The sequence below is a fragment of the Prionailurus bengalensis genome, chromosome B1 (genome assembly GCF_016509475.1).
Source record: "Prionailurus bengalensis isolate Pbe53 chromosome B1, Fcat_Pben_1.1_paternal_pri, whole genome shotgun sequence".
Taxonomy (NCBI): domain Eukaryota; kingdom Metazoa; phylum Chordata; class Mammalia; order Carnivora; family Felidae; genus Prionailurus; species Prionailurus bengalensis.
Genome location: NC_057344.1, coordinates 203396190 through 203408700, shown reverse-complemented (window position 1 = coordinate 203408700; position 12511 = coordinate 203396190). Strand labels below are relative to the sequence as shown.

The 12511-nt window shown below is 64.7% G+C and overlaps 1 protein-coding gene across 3 annotated transcripts in view; it reads right to left on the bottom strand.

The window, feature by feature from the left end:
- Positions 1 to 3511: 3511 nt before the first annotated feature.
- Positions 3512 to 12511, bottom strand: part of TRMT44 (tRNA methyltransferase 44 homolog) — a 30112-nt gene continuing 21112 nt past the window's right edge. For all 3 annotated transcript variants that reach the window (XM_043573091.1, XM_043573092.1, XM_043573093.1), the window contains 3 exons: positions 10439 to 10555; positions 4215 to 4481; positions 3512 to 4155 (listed from right to left, as the gene is read on the bottom strand). In XM_043573091.1, the coding sequence (XP_043429026.1) occupies positions 4252 to 4481; positions 10439 to 10555 (347 nt within the window). In that variant the 3' untranslated portion in view covers positions 3512 to 4155; positions 4215 to 4251. The remainder of the gene's footprint in view (positions 4156 to 4214; positions 4482 to 10438; positions 10556 to 12511) is intronic.

Sequence of the window (12511 nt, the reverse complement as noted above, 5' to 3'; positions counted from 1 at the left end):
GGGCACGGACCGCAAATCCTGAGCGAGCGCCACGAACGCGATCCACGGCTCGCACCTGCTCCATGAGCGGCCCCTTCCCCCCCCACGGCGCAGCCGCCCAGGACAGCCCGTCTCCCTGAAAGCCAGCCTGGCCCCGCCTGGATGGGGCCCCGCTCCAGCACCACCGCCCGTCTGAGCTGACGCGCCAGGGCTCCCTGTGCGTTCTGGAGGGCGCCACCGCGTGCCCGGTGCCAGCACGGCCCGGCCCACCACACGTGCTCTGTGGTATTTGCTGAGCCCAAGGGCAATGCTCTTAGCTCCGGCCAGGAGTGTGCCCCAGCCGCCCCCCGCGCCCCACCCCCACCCTCTGTCCCAGCCAGCGAGCGTCCCATTCCCCGCACGGGGCGGACGGCTCCGGGGGCGGAGAGCGGCCCCGCTGCCCCTCACCTGGATAAATCACCTGAACGAGAGGGGGCTGGAGCCCTGCCGCCAAGGCCGCTGTGGCCTCTTCGGATTAAAAGTCCCTAGACTCCTGATTACCCAAGGAGCCCTGGGAGCCAGGTCCCCCCAGAGCGACAAAGGCCGGATGGATTACCGTGTGGTTTTAACTGACCTCCCAGCTCTGTGGCCCCGAGCCACGCACTTGCGCTCCTCACTAGAGAAGCCACGGGGTGGACCACCCCCCCCCAGGCCCAGGCTTTGACGCCCTGCCGACGGACGGCGTCGGCCGCACAGTCCGGCTCCTGCTGGGGCCCAGCCGGCTGGCCCTGACGCCTGCCCTCCCAGGGTCCGCAGACAAGGGTGCCGAGGCACCGCCACCGCGGCCCAGGGCGGGGTGGCGAGGAGGTCAGTGGTCTCTGACCTCTGCCAGAGGTTGAGACGAGGATGCTGCCTGGCTGCAACTCTGGAGAAGTCACAGGGCAGGGATCTCCGGACGGGGACGATCTGAGGATGCCCATCCACACACCAACTGAACGCCAACTACTGAGCACATTGCGTTACGGTGACTTGCTGTTTACGGGGACGGGCTCATCTCGAAAGCTGCTTCAGCACCAACGATGGCGGGCGGCGCCGGGGGCCCCGAGGGGTGGGACGGGAATCAACGCCCGGCCCACTAAACCCCACGTGTCCCCTCCAGCCAAGGGCTTGCCGGGTTTGAACCCTGACCCTGGCAGCCGCCAACCATGACTCTCCGCAAGTCGCCCAGCCTCTGGAGACAGAGCTTGCTCTCCAGGGCACCAGGTGACCCACGTGCCACGGGGAGGCGGGGCTTACACGCGACAACACGCAGGCTCCATCAAGCGCCAAGCACGACAGGACTCGAGAGACTCACGGGGCAGACACTCCCGACCCGGGGCCTTCCAGAATTCTGGCCTCGCTCACTGGACCCAGGGCTTCGTGGGGGGAGGGGTGACCCAGGTCGTTCCAAACAGCCATGGTAACCGCTTCTTGAGCTATGGCCATGCTTGCGAGAACTCGGCCAGGAGCTGGGACACCCCAAGACTCATCCGTTTTCAATGTACTTTCTCGTGAGCTGCCTCTTCCCTGAGGACGGAGCCCACGGGAAAAGCACCCCAGGGAGGTGCCGGCCAGAGCTGAGTGGGAGGAGGTTAAAGGGCGCTCTCGGCCTCTCCGGGCTGGGCTGTCGTCCCCCTGCGCGGCGACCCTCAGTGGGCGGTCACCCCAGGAGGAGAGAGGGACAGAGACGCAGTGTCGCCTTCCAGTGCCCTTTGAGGGGGTGAAGGGTCTTCGACGGGAAGGGTGGACGGGGGCCACCTCCAAGGTGGGAGGGGACCCCTGCCATCCGGAGCTCATGGTAGGTGGAGGAGGACGGAGAGGCTGGGGGTACGTGGAAGATGGACCACCTGACCCGACCAGAGGCCCCTCCCCTGCCCACCCCACCCCCAACCCTGCACTGACCGCAGCCCACAGCCTCAAGTGCACCAGACAGGCTCCTTCCCACCAGAGCACCAGGCTGTCATCACCCAGCCCTCAGGACGCTCGGGTCAGCTGCCGTGCCGTCCCCGACCGCCCCATTGCTAGGTTAGCCGCTCCGAGTTCCCCAGCGCCCCTCCTCTGTGGCAGACGGGGTGAGCCGGGCTCTGGAGAGGGGCGAGGGCGGAGGCTGCTCTCTAAGGGCGTGACTGCCTGCCACGCACGGGGCAGAGGGCTGGGCGCCCGGCCCGGTTCACCTCCACCGCTTGTGAGGCGCTCGCGAAACGCCATGTTCCGCACCTGCTGAGCTGTCCCCCCGGCGCGTCCTCGGAGCAGGCCCAGGCCGCCGCCGACAGCAATCATCTGGCCACATACCCCCGCAGACACGCGTGTGGCGCGCCTGGCGACCCCACGGTGAGCGCAAGGCCTGCCGCTAGTGGCCTGGGTGGGGGCACCGTGGTACTCGTAGCCAGTAAGAAGTGGCAGCTGGAACCAAGAGGCTGGATCCAGGGGACGGGCCTACCCAGGCATCTGTGCCATCCTGGGCGGCAGGTAGGGAGTGTGCGAGGTGTGGTGAGTCAGCACGGCACCCGGCCTGGCAGGACCCTTGGACACCCACCCACCTCAGGACAGGGGTCTCCCAGGGCACCCGCGAGCGGGCACCCCCTGACCCCAACGAACACACATGGCGGAGAATGCAACCTTGGGATTCTTCAGGGCGAACCGTCCATCCCAAAACTCTGGGGGGCAGCCCATTTTCCCGAGGGCACCTCACCCACTCTGGGACTGGCAGCTCCGGGGCCGGGGACAGAGGCACAGACCACAGAAACCGTGGCTGTCGTGGTAGCGCTCCCTCACGTGGTAATTAAAGCAGGAGCTGCCCCCCTGGCCTGGCTGGGGCCACCCGCCTGTGCAGGGAGTCCCGGGCTCACGTCTCCCCGTTAGGAGGTGTTCTCCTTTCGAGGGGAGGGAAAGGAGGCTGCTTCGGATCTGATCCCACGGCAGGGAGGCCGGGAAGCTCGTCTTGACGGGAATCGTCCCACACGTGCCAGGCAGCGCGTTAAGGGAAATCTCAACCCACCGGCCTCGCTGACGAAGGCACCTCAGCTCCGTGACAGAGGCCAGAGACGGGGAGGCTGCGGCCCCAGCGCTGGGACCCCAGGCCTTTCTCCCTCCACTCTGCCAGGCGTGACTCCCCACACCAGGCAGGCATGTCCTGCCAACGCGGCAGGAGGGGGCTCCGCCTGCACTTGGCCAAGCCCATCAGAGCCCGGGGGGGGGGGGGGGGGGGGGGCGTCACCGTGGCCGCTCAGGCCACCCAAGAACCTCACGCAGGGAGAGGCTGGGGGCGGGAAACAACGCAGCCCCCGGGGCCCGTTGGACGCCCCTCCCACCCCTGGCCAGGCCGGCCAGGCACTTCCCGGGCTGCACCAAGCTGAGGCACCGCTCAGGGAAAGGGAAGAATTTACTGTCGTTGCCACAGGCGAACCGCGAACACCCGCACGACGAAAGGCCACCGAGGTACATACGTGCACTGTGCGAAAAGTGAGCGGCAGGACCGTGTGTGTCGACGTGGCCTTTCACGTAAAACCAAAAATAATTTTAAACACAAACACGTTGGATTTTTTTCCCAGAATGCAAACAATTACTAACAGCACTTGGGAGAAAACCTAGCAGGGAAGGAAGGGCAGGGGCGGTTTTTGCCTTTCTGCGATCATTCTGTTTTCTGGCCTTGCTTTGTATTCCTTAGGGTTTTTTCACGCCACCTAGAGCGACCTAGCCAAAGAAACGAGGGCCGTCTCTGGTTCTCTGTAACTGAAAACAACCTGCACAACCATGTGCTACAGCTTTTCCAAAATACCAGCGTGGTGACCGACCCCCGGGGCGGCTGAATTTCCAGCACAGCCGGGGGCGGCAGGGGGGCGTGGGGCAGGCCGGCCGTCACACAGGAGGGGTCAGGCGGGCCGGGACGGGGCCCCCGAGAGGGCCGGGCGGCCAGGCACTTGCCCCACCTCCAGAGCTAGATGCGACAACAACTCCCGTACGCTCTTCCCCAGGTCAAGGTGCCGGACGGTCAGGGGCGACCTCGTCCACAACGCAGACCCAGCACTCAAGACGGGGTGGCGGCGTGAGTGTCTGTGACACGGAAGGCCACACTCCGGCGGAAATCCGGGGGCCGCTCACCCAGCCGGCTCGGCCTGCTGTCCCCGGAGGAGCCGGCGGGCTCCCCGCGCCCTGGCCACCCCCCCCCCCCCCCCCCCCCCCCCCCCCCCCCCCCCCCCCCCCCCCCCCCCCCCCCCCCCCGCGCCAGGCCTGCACTCGCAGGGTGGAAGAGGCTCACAGAACCTGCTTCCTCCCAGGGGTCTGGGCCGGCCGCAGCTCCTCAGGCCCGTGGGCAAACGGGCAGCAGTCCGAAGGCAGAGCGCAGCCGTCAGGGTGGTGGCTGAAAAACCAGCACAGGCGGGTTTTGAAAGCTTCCGAGAAGAGTCTGCGTTTCGCTTCTGGCTGCCGCTGCTTCCGGAGCCTCTCCTCTCTCCAGTCGCGAAGGTGAACTCGCCCGCTCCGAACTGCGGTTCAGGACAGAGAGAGAGACACGGCCCGGGCGTTACCCTCCAAGTCCACCAGCTCCCCGGGACCGGTGCTCACAGAGCCAGACTCTGGGGCGGCGGCGCCCCGGCAGGGAGGAGACCAGGCGTGGAGATGGCGAGCCAGGCCACGGCCCCGCCCGACACCAGCAGTGCGGCCTACAGGGGAGCACTGGAGGCAGAGCCCAGCAGGGAGGTGTGAGGAGGGGGCCGAGGGAACAGGCAAGGAGCGAGGTGGACGTATGCCAGGGCGACGGCGCCTGCAGGGGCCACGGTCAGGGGCCAGGAGCCGTCAGGAGGCATGAGCTGCTCACCGGGGGCAGGGGTCACCGGGGGCAGGGGTGAAGGGGCATAGGGAAGCCGAGGGGCTGCTGCTGACAAGACCCAGGACGTGACCACGGGGACAAGCGGCGGGGACGGCAGCAGGATGGGCCTGTGGGAAAGGCGGCGGAGCACTGGGAGCCCGCGGCGTGAGAGCAGCGGAAGTTGGGGAACTACGCTGCCGTCTGTCCCGGAGAACCTCACCGCTGCGCGAGAGAGGAAACAAGCAAGGTCCTTTCTGGGCAGGCGAAGAGGAGGGCTTGCTGGTGCCCCCATAACCAGAGCCCCCAAACGCAAACAGCGGGTCGGGGAACAGCGGGTGGGGGACAGCGGCCGCGTCAGCAGGGATTCAGAGGCCGGCCTGGAACGCGGGGGGACAAGGCCCCAGCAGCTGACCGGGCCCCGCACCGAGCTGCCTCCCGAGCCGGTCAGCACCACTCGGGCCGAGACTCCCCACAGGCTTTCGAGGGGCCTTTCTCCCCCAGACGCCAGCAACTCCACAGAAACACGGCCAAAGCCGCTCACTGCATCCTGGTTTTCTTGGAAGCTGTGAGACCACTGGAGACAGAAAGGCTCGGGGAGAAATAAAAGAAGCCTACCGAATAAACCTGGCTCTCCAACCGCTAATGAGACCGTGAGAGCACAAATTAAAGCTCAGATTTACTTTCAAATCACCTCGTGTGATTGCAACATGTCCTCACAGACTGCCGTGTATGAACCATTTGCCCTTAAAGCAGAGAAAGGGCTGTGGAGAGGCGCCTGTGCACGGACGGGCTCACTGGAGGGACTCCTCGTTGCGGGCAGCCAAGGGCACCTACTCCGGGCCTGGCACGACTGTCCCCTTCCTCGGAGCTGGCCTCCTGCCTGCTCCCCACAAGGCTGATGCCTGGGATCGGTCTGGGAGCTCAGGTCAGGGAAACGTCACTGGGATCCACTGAATGCTCCCACAGCCGAATGCCACGGCCCCAAAGCATGCCCCGAAGGAGCCTTGGAGGCAAGACTCCCACCAGATGCCCGGGGTGTGGACCCCAAAAAGCAAGGAGCCCTTGGCCCGGCCCAAAGGCTCAGATGTGTTCAAGAGAAACCTGGGGGAGAGGGAGGGGCGTGGGCCCCGCCTCCACAGGGGTCCCACTCCTGAGGACAGGCTGGCTCCCGACAGGCGCTCTACAGTGGTTTGGTGAGTTAAGAGGGCACCCAGCCGCATTTCTGGAGCAGGGTCAGGGGAAGCAGGGGCCCAGCCAGGACTTCTTTTTTTTTTTTTTTTTTACGTTTATTTATTTTTGAGACAGAGAGACACAGAGCATGAATGGGGGAGGGGCAGAGAGAGAGGGAGACACAGAATCGGAAACAGGCTCCAGGCTCCGAGCCATCAGCCCAGAGCCCGACGCGGGGCTTGAACTCATGGACCGCGAGATTGTGACCTGAGCTGAAGTCACTCAACCGACTGAGCCACCCAGCCGCCCCTTCCCAGCCAGGATTTCTAAGGCCCGAGGAACGGGCACTGATGACAGAGTATCGGCCCTGGCACAGGAGGGCGACACGCTCCCGCGCACCCCCAGGACACAGGGCGGCTCCCGACACCCCCCTCCCATCCCGGGTCGGCCCGTGCGGGGCACCTGAGGGCGCTCGCGGCCCTGGCTGCACACACGCTCCAGCCAGCCCACAGGTCAGACCACCAGCGGGATTCCCCACGTGGAAACACGCCCCCGACGCCACCACGGAACCCCAGGAACAAGGTGCGCTCCACCCAAGCTCACTTATCCGACGTTTGTTTCCTCCCGAAGCTTCGCTTCCTCGGAACCTACTTACTGGTCCATCCCCTCCCGCTCCTGACAAGCAGACGCTGCCGTCATCAGAATGCTCCGGGAAACGGGCTGTAGACTGTTCCCGAAACCCATGGACGATCTACCGGAGCAGTGCCCTGTGCTCAGGCCCTGATCACACGCGCCTCGGGTGGCCAGGCCAGCCTCAACATTCAAGACTCGGGGCAAGTCCCAGAGCTCAGCTGCGGCCACATGTGCAACACGGTCGGCACCGTGAGCACAGGCCACTCAGTTGGTACCACGCCCGCGACACCCCCGGCAGGCCTTCCTGGCCCCTGACCACAGCACGCACCAGGCAGGCCCCGAGGTGGCTTCCTCCCATGGCGCACGGCGCCGGAGGAACTGGGGGCATCCAAAGTGGATCCGACCCCTCAGTCCCGTAAACACCACCAGAGACTAGCCACCCTGGCTTAAAACACCCTCAAGAAAATAAGATAAAATAAAACATCCTCAGAGATAAGACCGGCCTCAGTGCATATTTTCGGCATGACTGCAAGCGGAATGTTTACTCAGAGCTCAGCCCCGAAGCCGCCTACTTGGAAGCATTTCCAAAAATAAACGTGCCCCCCGACGTCGACTGCACAGAAAGCGATGGTATGCATGCATATTTATAATGGGGAAAAAAAGGTACAATTTCACGAAGGCAAACAAAACAACGCACTGGGAAAGACAAGAGAGCGGCCCTTCCCGGTTACGGTAAGTATTTTAATTGACAAAAGCCTCGTGAAACAGCAGATTCCAGGCCACTGGCCAGAGCTCAGCTGGAGCAGGAACTGCCAGTTCGGGAAGGGCCGCCCCGCTCCCCGCTTCTCCACCCCCCAGTGGGGCTGCCCGTCCCGGGGCCTCACTTTCGCAACCACTCCAAATACGGGGCCTCCAGCACTGCTTACGAGGCCTGATGCCATCGTGAGCATTTCCCCAGCAAGGCCAGGCCCAAACGAAAACAGTCTAGCTCCACAAGGGCAACCGGGCCACCCAAAGGCACTGCAGGGGTGCACACCCGAGCTCTCCCGTGCACACGTAGGGGCCGCGAGCACCCCAGCTCTCCTATAGGGACCTCACACGCTGGAGCTCTCGCATCACACGTAAGGGGCCGTGCACACCCGAGCTCTCGCATGCACACACACAGGCAGGGAAGAGAAGGTGGCCGTACTCGACTCCCTCAGGCTGGGAGAGGACAGAAGCGCTTCCGTCAGCTGTGGCCACCTGCCCCGAGTCGCCACCCGACCACCCTCCTCGGCAGCAGCACAAAGGTGGGGCTGTGGGGACCGGCCCAGATCCTGGGGCTCAGACAGCTGCCCGCATCCCCGTCGACAAGGCCCTAGGGCCTCCCCTCGTCCCACCTTGAGCTCTGCTCACAATGGCACCGCACGGACTGGGACTCCGGGACGCAACAGTCCGCCCCCAGTCACCACCCCCTGCGAGGAAGGATCGGGTAGGCGTGCCCTCCTCACGGGGCTACTTTCCCTTCTTCATCCTGAGACACGGGCTCCCAGCTGCCTCTCGGGCTACGGAGCAGCCGGGCCCATCCACAGGGAGCTCACGGTCTCTCCAGTTGAGGCAGTGAGGTGACCGAATACGGGAGGCCGTGTGACAGAAGCTCACGCAGACTCTGGGAGCCCAGAGAGGCAGGACTGGGTGGGGCGGACGGGCAGCAGTTTAGGGAAGACGCCCGGCTATGGTCCAGAACTACGGCTATGCCACCAGAGAGGCCAGGGCCTGACATGGGGGCGGGGAGCAAGCAGGCAGCCTTGGGGGGGAGAAACAGCATCGTGACAGACACACAAGCCGGGGAGCCACGTGGGGGGGCCGGAGGCGGGGGGTGGTTAGTCTGGCAGAAGCGGGTGGGGCCGGGGCGGGCAGGAGGCAGGAGGCAGGCAGGGAACGGACGCCGCGTGCAGCCCTCCAGGAACCCCACCCGGCAGGGGAAGGTGGGCCCGGGGGCACGTCGGCAGCCCCTGCCGGCCTGGTCTTCTCTGGCCCTCACGTCCTCAGCACGTGTTCCCGCACCTCCGCCCGGAGCCACCGCTCTGCACATCAACCTGCCATCTGCAGCCCCCTGCACCCCTACACCCGCCTCCCAGAAAGGAGCGCGAGCCCACACCGGCCCTTCGTGGGACACCTCACGGTGGAAACAGAACAAAAGCTGCTTCCACGTAGGAAGTCCTGAGGAGCCGGACGCCGCGCCGCGGGGGGGCCTGAACAGGGCCCCGCACTTGGCCTTGAGGCTCCGGACACGCCACAGAAGAGGCACACAGCCGGCGACGCCGCAGCTGGGCAGGGGGTCGGCCACGCCGGCTGTGGGTCACCGGGCCCCTGCCGCCACAGAGGCCAGACCCTCCCCACGGCGCCGCCTCCCCCACCCCTCCGTCATCACACCGCAAGCCTCCTCCTCCCCAACTCAGAGCCTTCGCGAAGGCTGCTCCTGGGCCTCCTGACCGAGTCCCAGCCGAGATGTCCTTTCCCGAGCACAGCCTTCCTGACTCCTCCTGCGCAAGCGTGCCCATGGCACGAAACGCCACCATGGTGCAAAACGCCACCACCTTCAAGGCCACTGGCTGAGGCACTCGCAGGTAAGACAGCAGGCAGGCCGGGACGCGCTCTAAAACGCTTCCATAAAGATCAAGGGAGGAAGGAGACCTCAAAACAAAATACAACAAGGTATCAACCATCGAGACGACGGAGGTATGTTTGCAAACTCGAAACAGGGGCACCTGGGTGGCTTAGTCAGTTGGGCTTTAGCTCAGGTCATGATCTCACTGCTCGTGGGTTCAAGCCCCATGTCGGGCTGTGTGCTGACAGCTCAGAGCCTGGAGCCTGCTTCGGATTCTGTGGCTCCCTCTCCCTCTGTCCCTCCCCTCGCACTCTCTCTCTCTCTCTCTCTCTCTCTTTCTCTCTCAAAAATAAGTTAAAACATAAAGAAAACTCCAAATAAGGGAACTTCTTTTAATGCCAAGCACCCATGTGAACGCTTGTTCTGTGTCCCCACCCACCCGCCCCGCCCCCCGTCAGACCGCAGACCCCGGGAGGCAGGGACGGCAGCTGCCCGAGTGCAAGAGCGCAGGCCCTGGGCCCTCGTCCTCCCGACGGTCCCGGATGCCCGGAGCCCCAGGGCAGGAGGGCAGTGCCAGCCTCGCCCCGAGGGCACCGTGCACGCGTGCCACCAGGGGAGTGGGCAGGAATCGGGGGCTCCCTCCTCTATCTGCCCAGGGCCCAGCTGGGACCCTGGGACCCTTCCAGTCTGCAGGCGGCCGAAGGCCAATGCAACTAGCAACTCCCCACCTAGAAAGTCCTCCAGCGGCACAGAGCCAGCAGGCTTCCGGACTTGGTCTTCCTTCTGTGTGAGGCGTGAGCACTCACACAGGCCAGGTAAGGCCAGGACTGGGGGCGGGGCGGCTGTGCCCGACGGGACCAGAGGGAATCAGAGAAGAGGCGTGGCTAATGTTCCATGGGGCAGAAGACGCTGAGGCAGGCGCAGGTCATGGGCAGAGAGAACTCTGTTCTCTTTCTCCCACCTTCCTAGGAATCTCAGACTCCTCTAAAGTGAGCTTTACTTACTAGAAAAAGCAGCGGGGGGAGGGAGGCGCCTGGGTGATTCGGTCGGTTAAGCGTCAGACTCTTGATTTTGGCTCAGGTCGTGAGATCGAGCCCTGTGTCAGGCTCTCCTCGCTGAGTGTGGAGCCTGCTTAAGGTTCTCTCCCTCTCCCTCTGCCCCTCTCACTCGTGTGCCCGCACTCTCAACAACAAAAAAAAAAAAAAAAGGAAGAACCGAACCTCAAGGCTCAATCCCTTTACCTTCAAACACCTGATGGTTGTTTTTGAGCAGCGTCTGCAAGCCTCCACATTCCCGCTTCAGCCTCCGCAGGGTCTCCCCGTCCAGCTCACTGGCTACGTCCGCCAAGGAGAGGCTTCCTGTTGAAAAGCGGGTTTCCCCAACACCAACAGAAAGGCTGTCAGGAGCCGTGAAACCGGCTCGCCGCTGGCCCTGCTCTGGTTCCGTCCGCTCCAGCCCCTGGCGCACGTCGGTGGGAGGGACCGCGGGCAGAGCCATCGCCACCAGAGATGCGGGGGCTGCCCACCCGCCAGGCCCGACACCCCGGGGCTCGCCTACTCCCACCCAACGACTCTGCAGGAGCCTCCCCCACAGAAAACCAGCGCTCCGGCTCGGCCCAGCCCAGCCCCGGGCACCCAGGGGAGGCGGCCGCCCTGTGGCTGTGATTCCACCTACCAAAGCCCAGCCGACCTTCAAGATGCCCCTCTCAGCCGCCTCAAACCCACTCAGAGCAAGCAGGAATCGGCCGGGACGGCCCTCCTGCCCCTCCTGTGCCCCGGCCCTGCACACGCTCCCGGACCCTGATGCTCACGCGCACTGCTCCGCGCTGCCTCCGGGTTGCTCATCCTGAGACGTGCACACGCCTTGACCCAACCGTGAGGGCAGGGACCACCCCCTCCTGCCCTGCAGAGGGCAGACCCCAGACCGAGATCACTCAGGTCCAGGGGTCTGACCCACTCGTACATCACACAGGCGCAGGCGGGAGAGGTCGCTAAATTCCAGCACCGACAGGCGAGGGGACCACCTCGGGCTGAGAGGCCAAGGGCACACGTCCAACCTCAGCGGAGCGTGCTTCTCCCGCAGGGCAGACGGGGCAGGCACAGGGGCGGAGGGACCACCTCAGGCCAGCCCCAGACCACGGAGACCCAAGGGGCGGGGGGAGGGGGCGGGGGGCGCACCAGCCCTGCCGGTGTTTCCAACAGGTGGGCAGGCCCGTGAGCCGAGGCCCGACGACCAGAGCCGCCTGCCGTCCAGCCTGGAGCCCGGGACAGAGCCGGGGTGCTCACGGCAAAGGTCCGTCCCCGGCACAGGCCAGCGCCTCCTGAGCTCAATCAAGCCCAGAGGACCCAGCAGAGGACAGGACTATCCTGGGGTGGGAAGGCCAGGGTTAGGGTTAGGGTTAGGGTAAATTTGCCCGAGTGTCTCTGTGGCCCCTGCCCCCCTGCTGTGGCTCCCTGCCCTTCGAGGCCTGGCCAGAAGCACCCGCCCCCCCGCCCAGCTTGCCCCCGCCTCAGCAGGGCGCACCGGGAAGTGAGGTGCCAACCCACACAACGGCCCAAGGCCCCTCAGGGCTTGTGCACGGCTCACGGACGGTCAGCAGCTGGAGTGGGGAGTGGGGTGGGGGGTTCTGGCCAGGACGGCCACCTCATCCCTCGAGAGACTCTTCTGATCAGACGCCACCAGGGTGGGGTGACCCACAGAGCAGAGGAGGCGCTCCGGGGCGCTGCCGCGTGGCAAGGTCACAACAGCCAGGGAGGCCGGGACGGTGAAGACACCAGGCAGGACGTCACGGGAGAGGGAGCCCGGGCTCGCCGCCTCCTCCCTGGCCCCCCACCCACGGGGCCAGCCAGGCAGCAGCCCCCCTGACGGGCTGAGGGAGGGCTCCTCCAGTTCCTCCGACGACCTGAAAACCCCACAGGCGAGTCTCAGGCGCCGCCAGACCCAGCCAGCTCCACAGCGCCCTCTGGTGCCAACCGCCAGCGTCCCGGTCACAACTTTACAAAAATCATCAAAACCCACGCTTTGCTCCTTCTCTTGAACGCCACTCGAGAACAATCAGATGTCATTTTCTCCCTTTTATCATGTCTGATTTTTGCCATTTGGGGGATTTCAAAGAGAACTACAGTAACAAACCACAACATCTCCAAAACGTTATCTTATATTCAAGAGGACAGCATGCTTTTCTGGCATTCAGAAACCTGCTTCTGGTTTAAAGAATTTCTATAGAGGGAAAGTGAGTGGCTCTACACCCAGAAGCCTGGACGCTTCCGTAAAGGTTAATCGTGGGTCCGAACACTGCCAGCCTGCTCCCACCT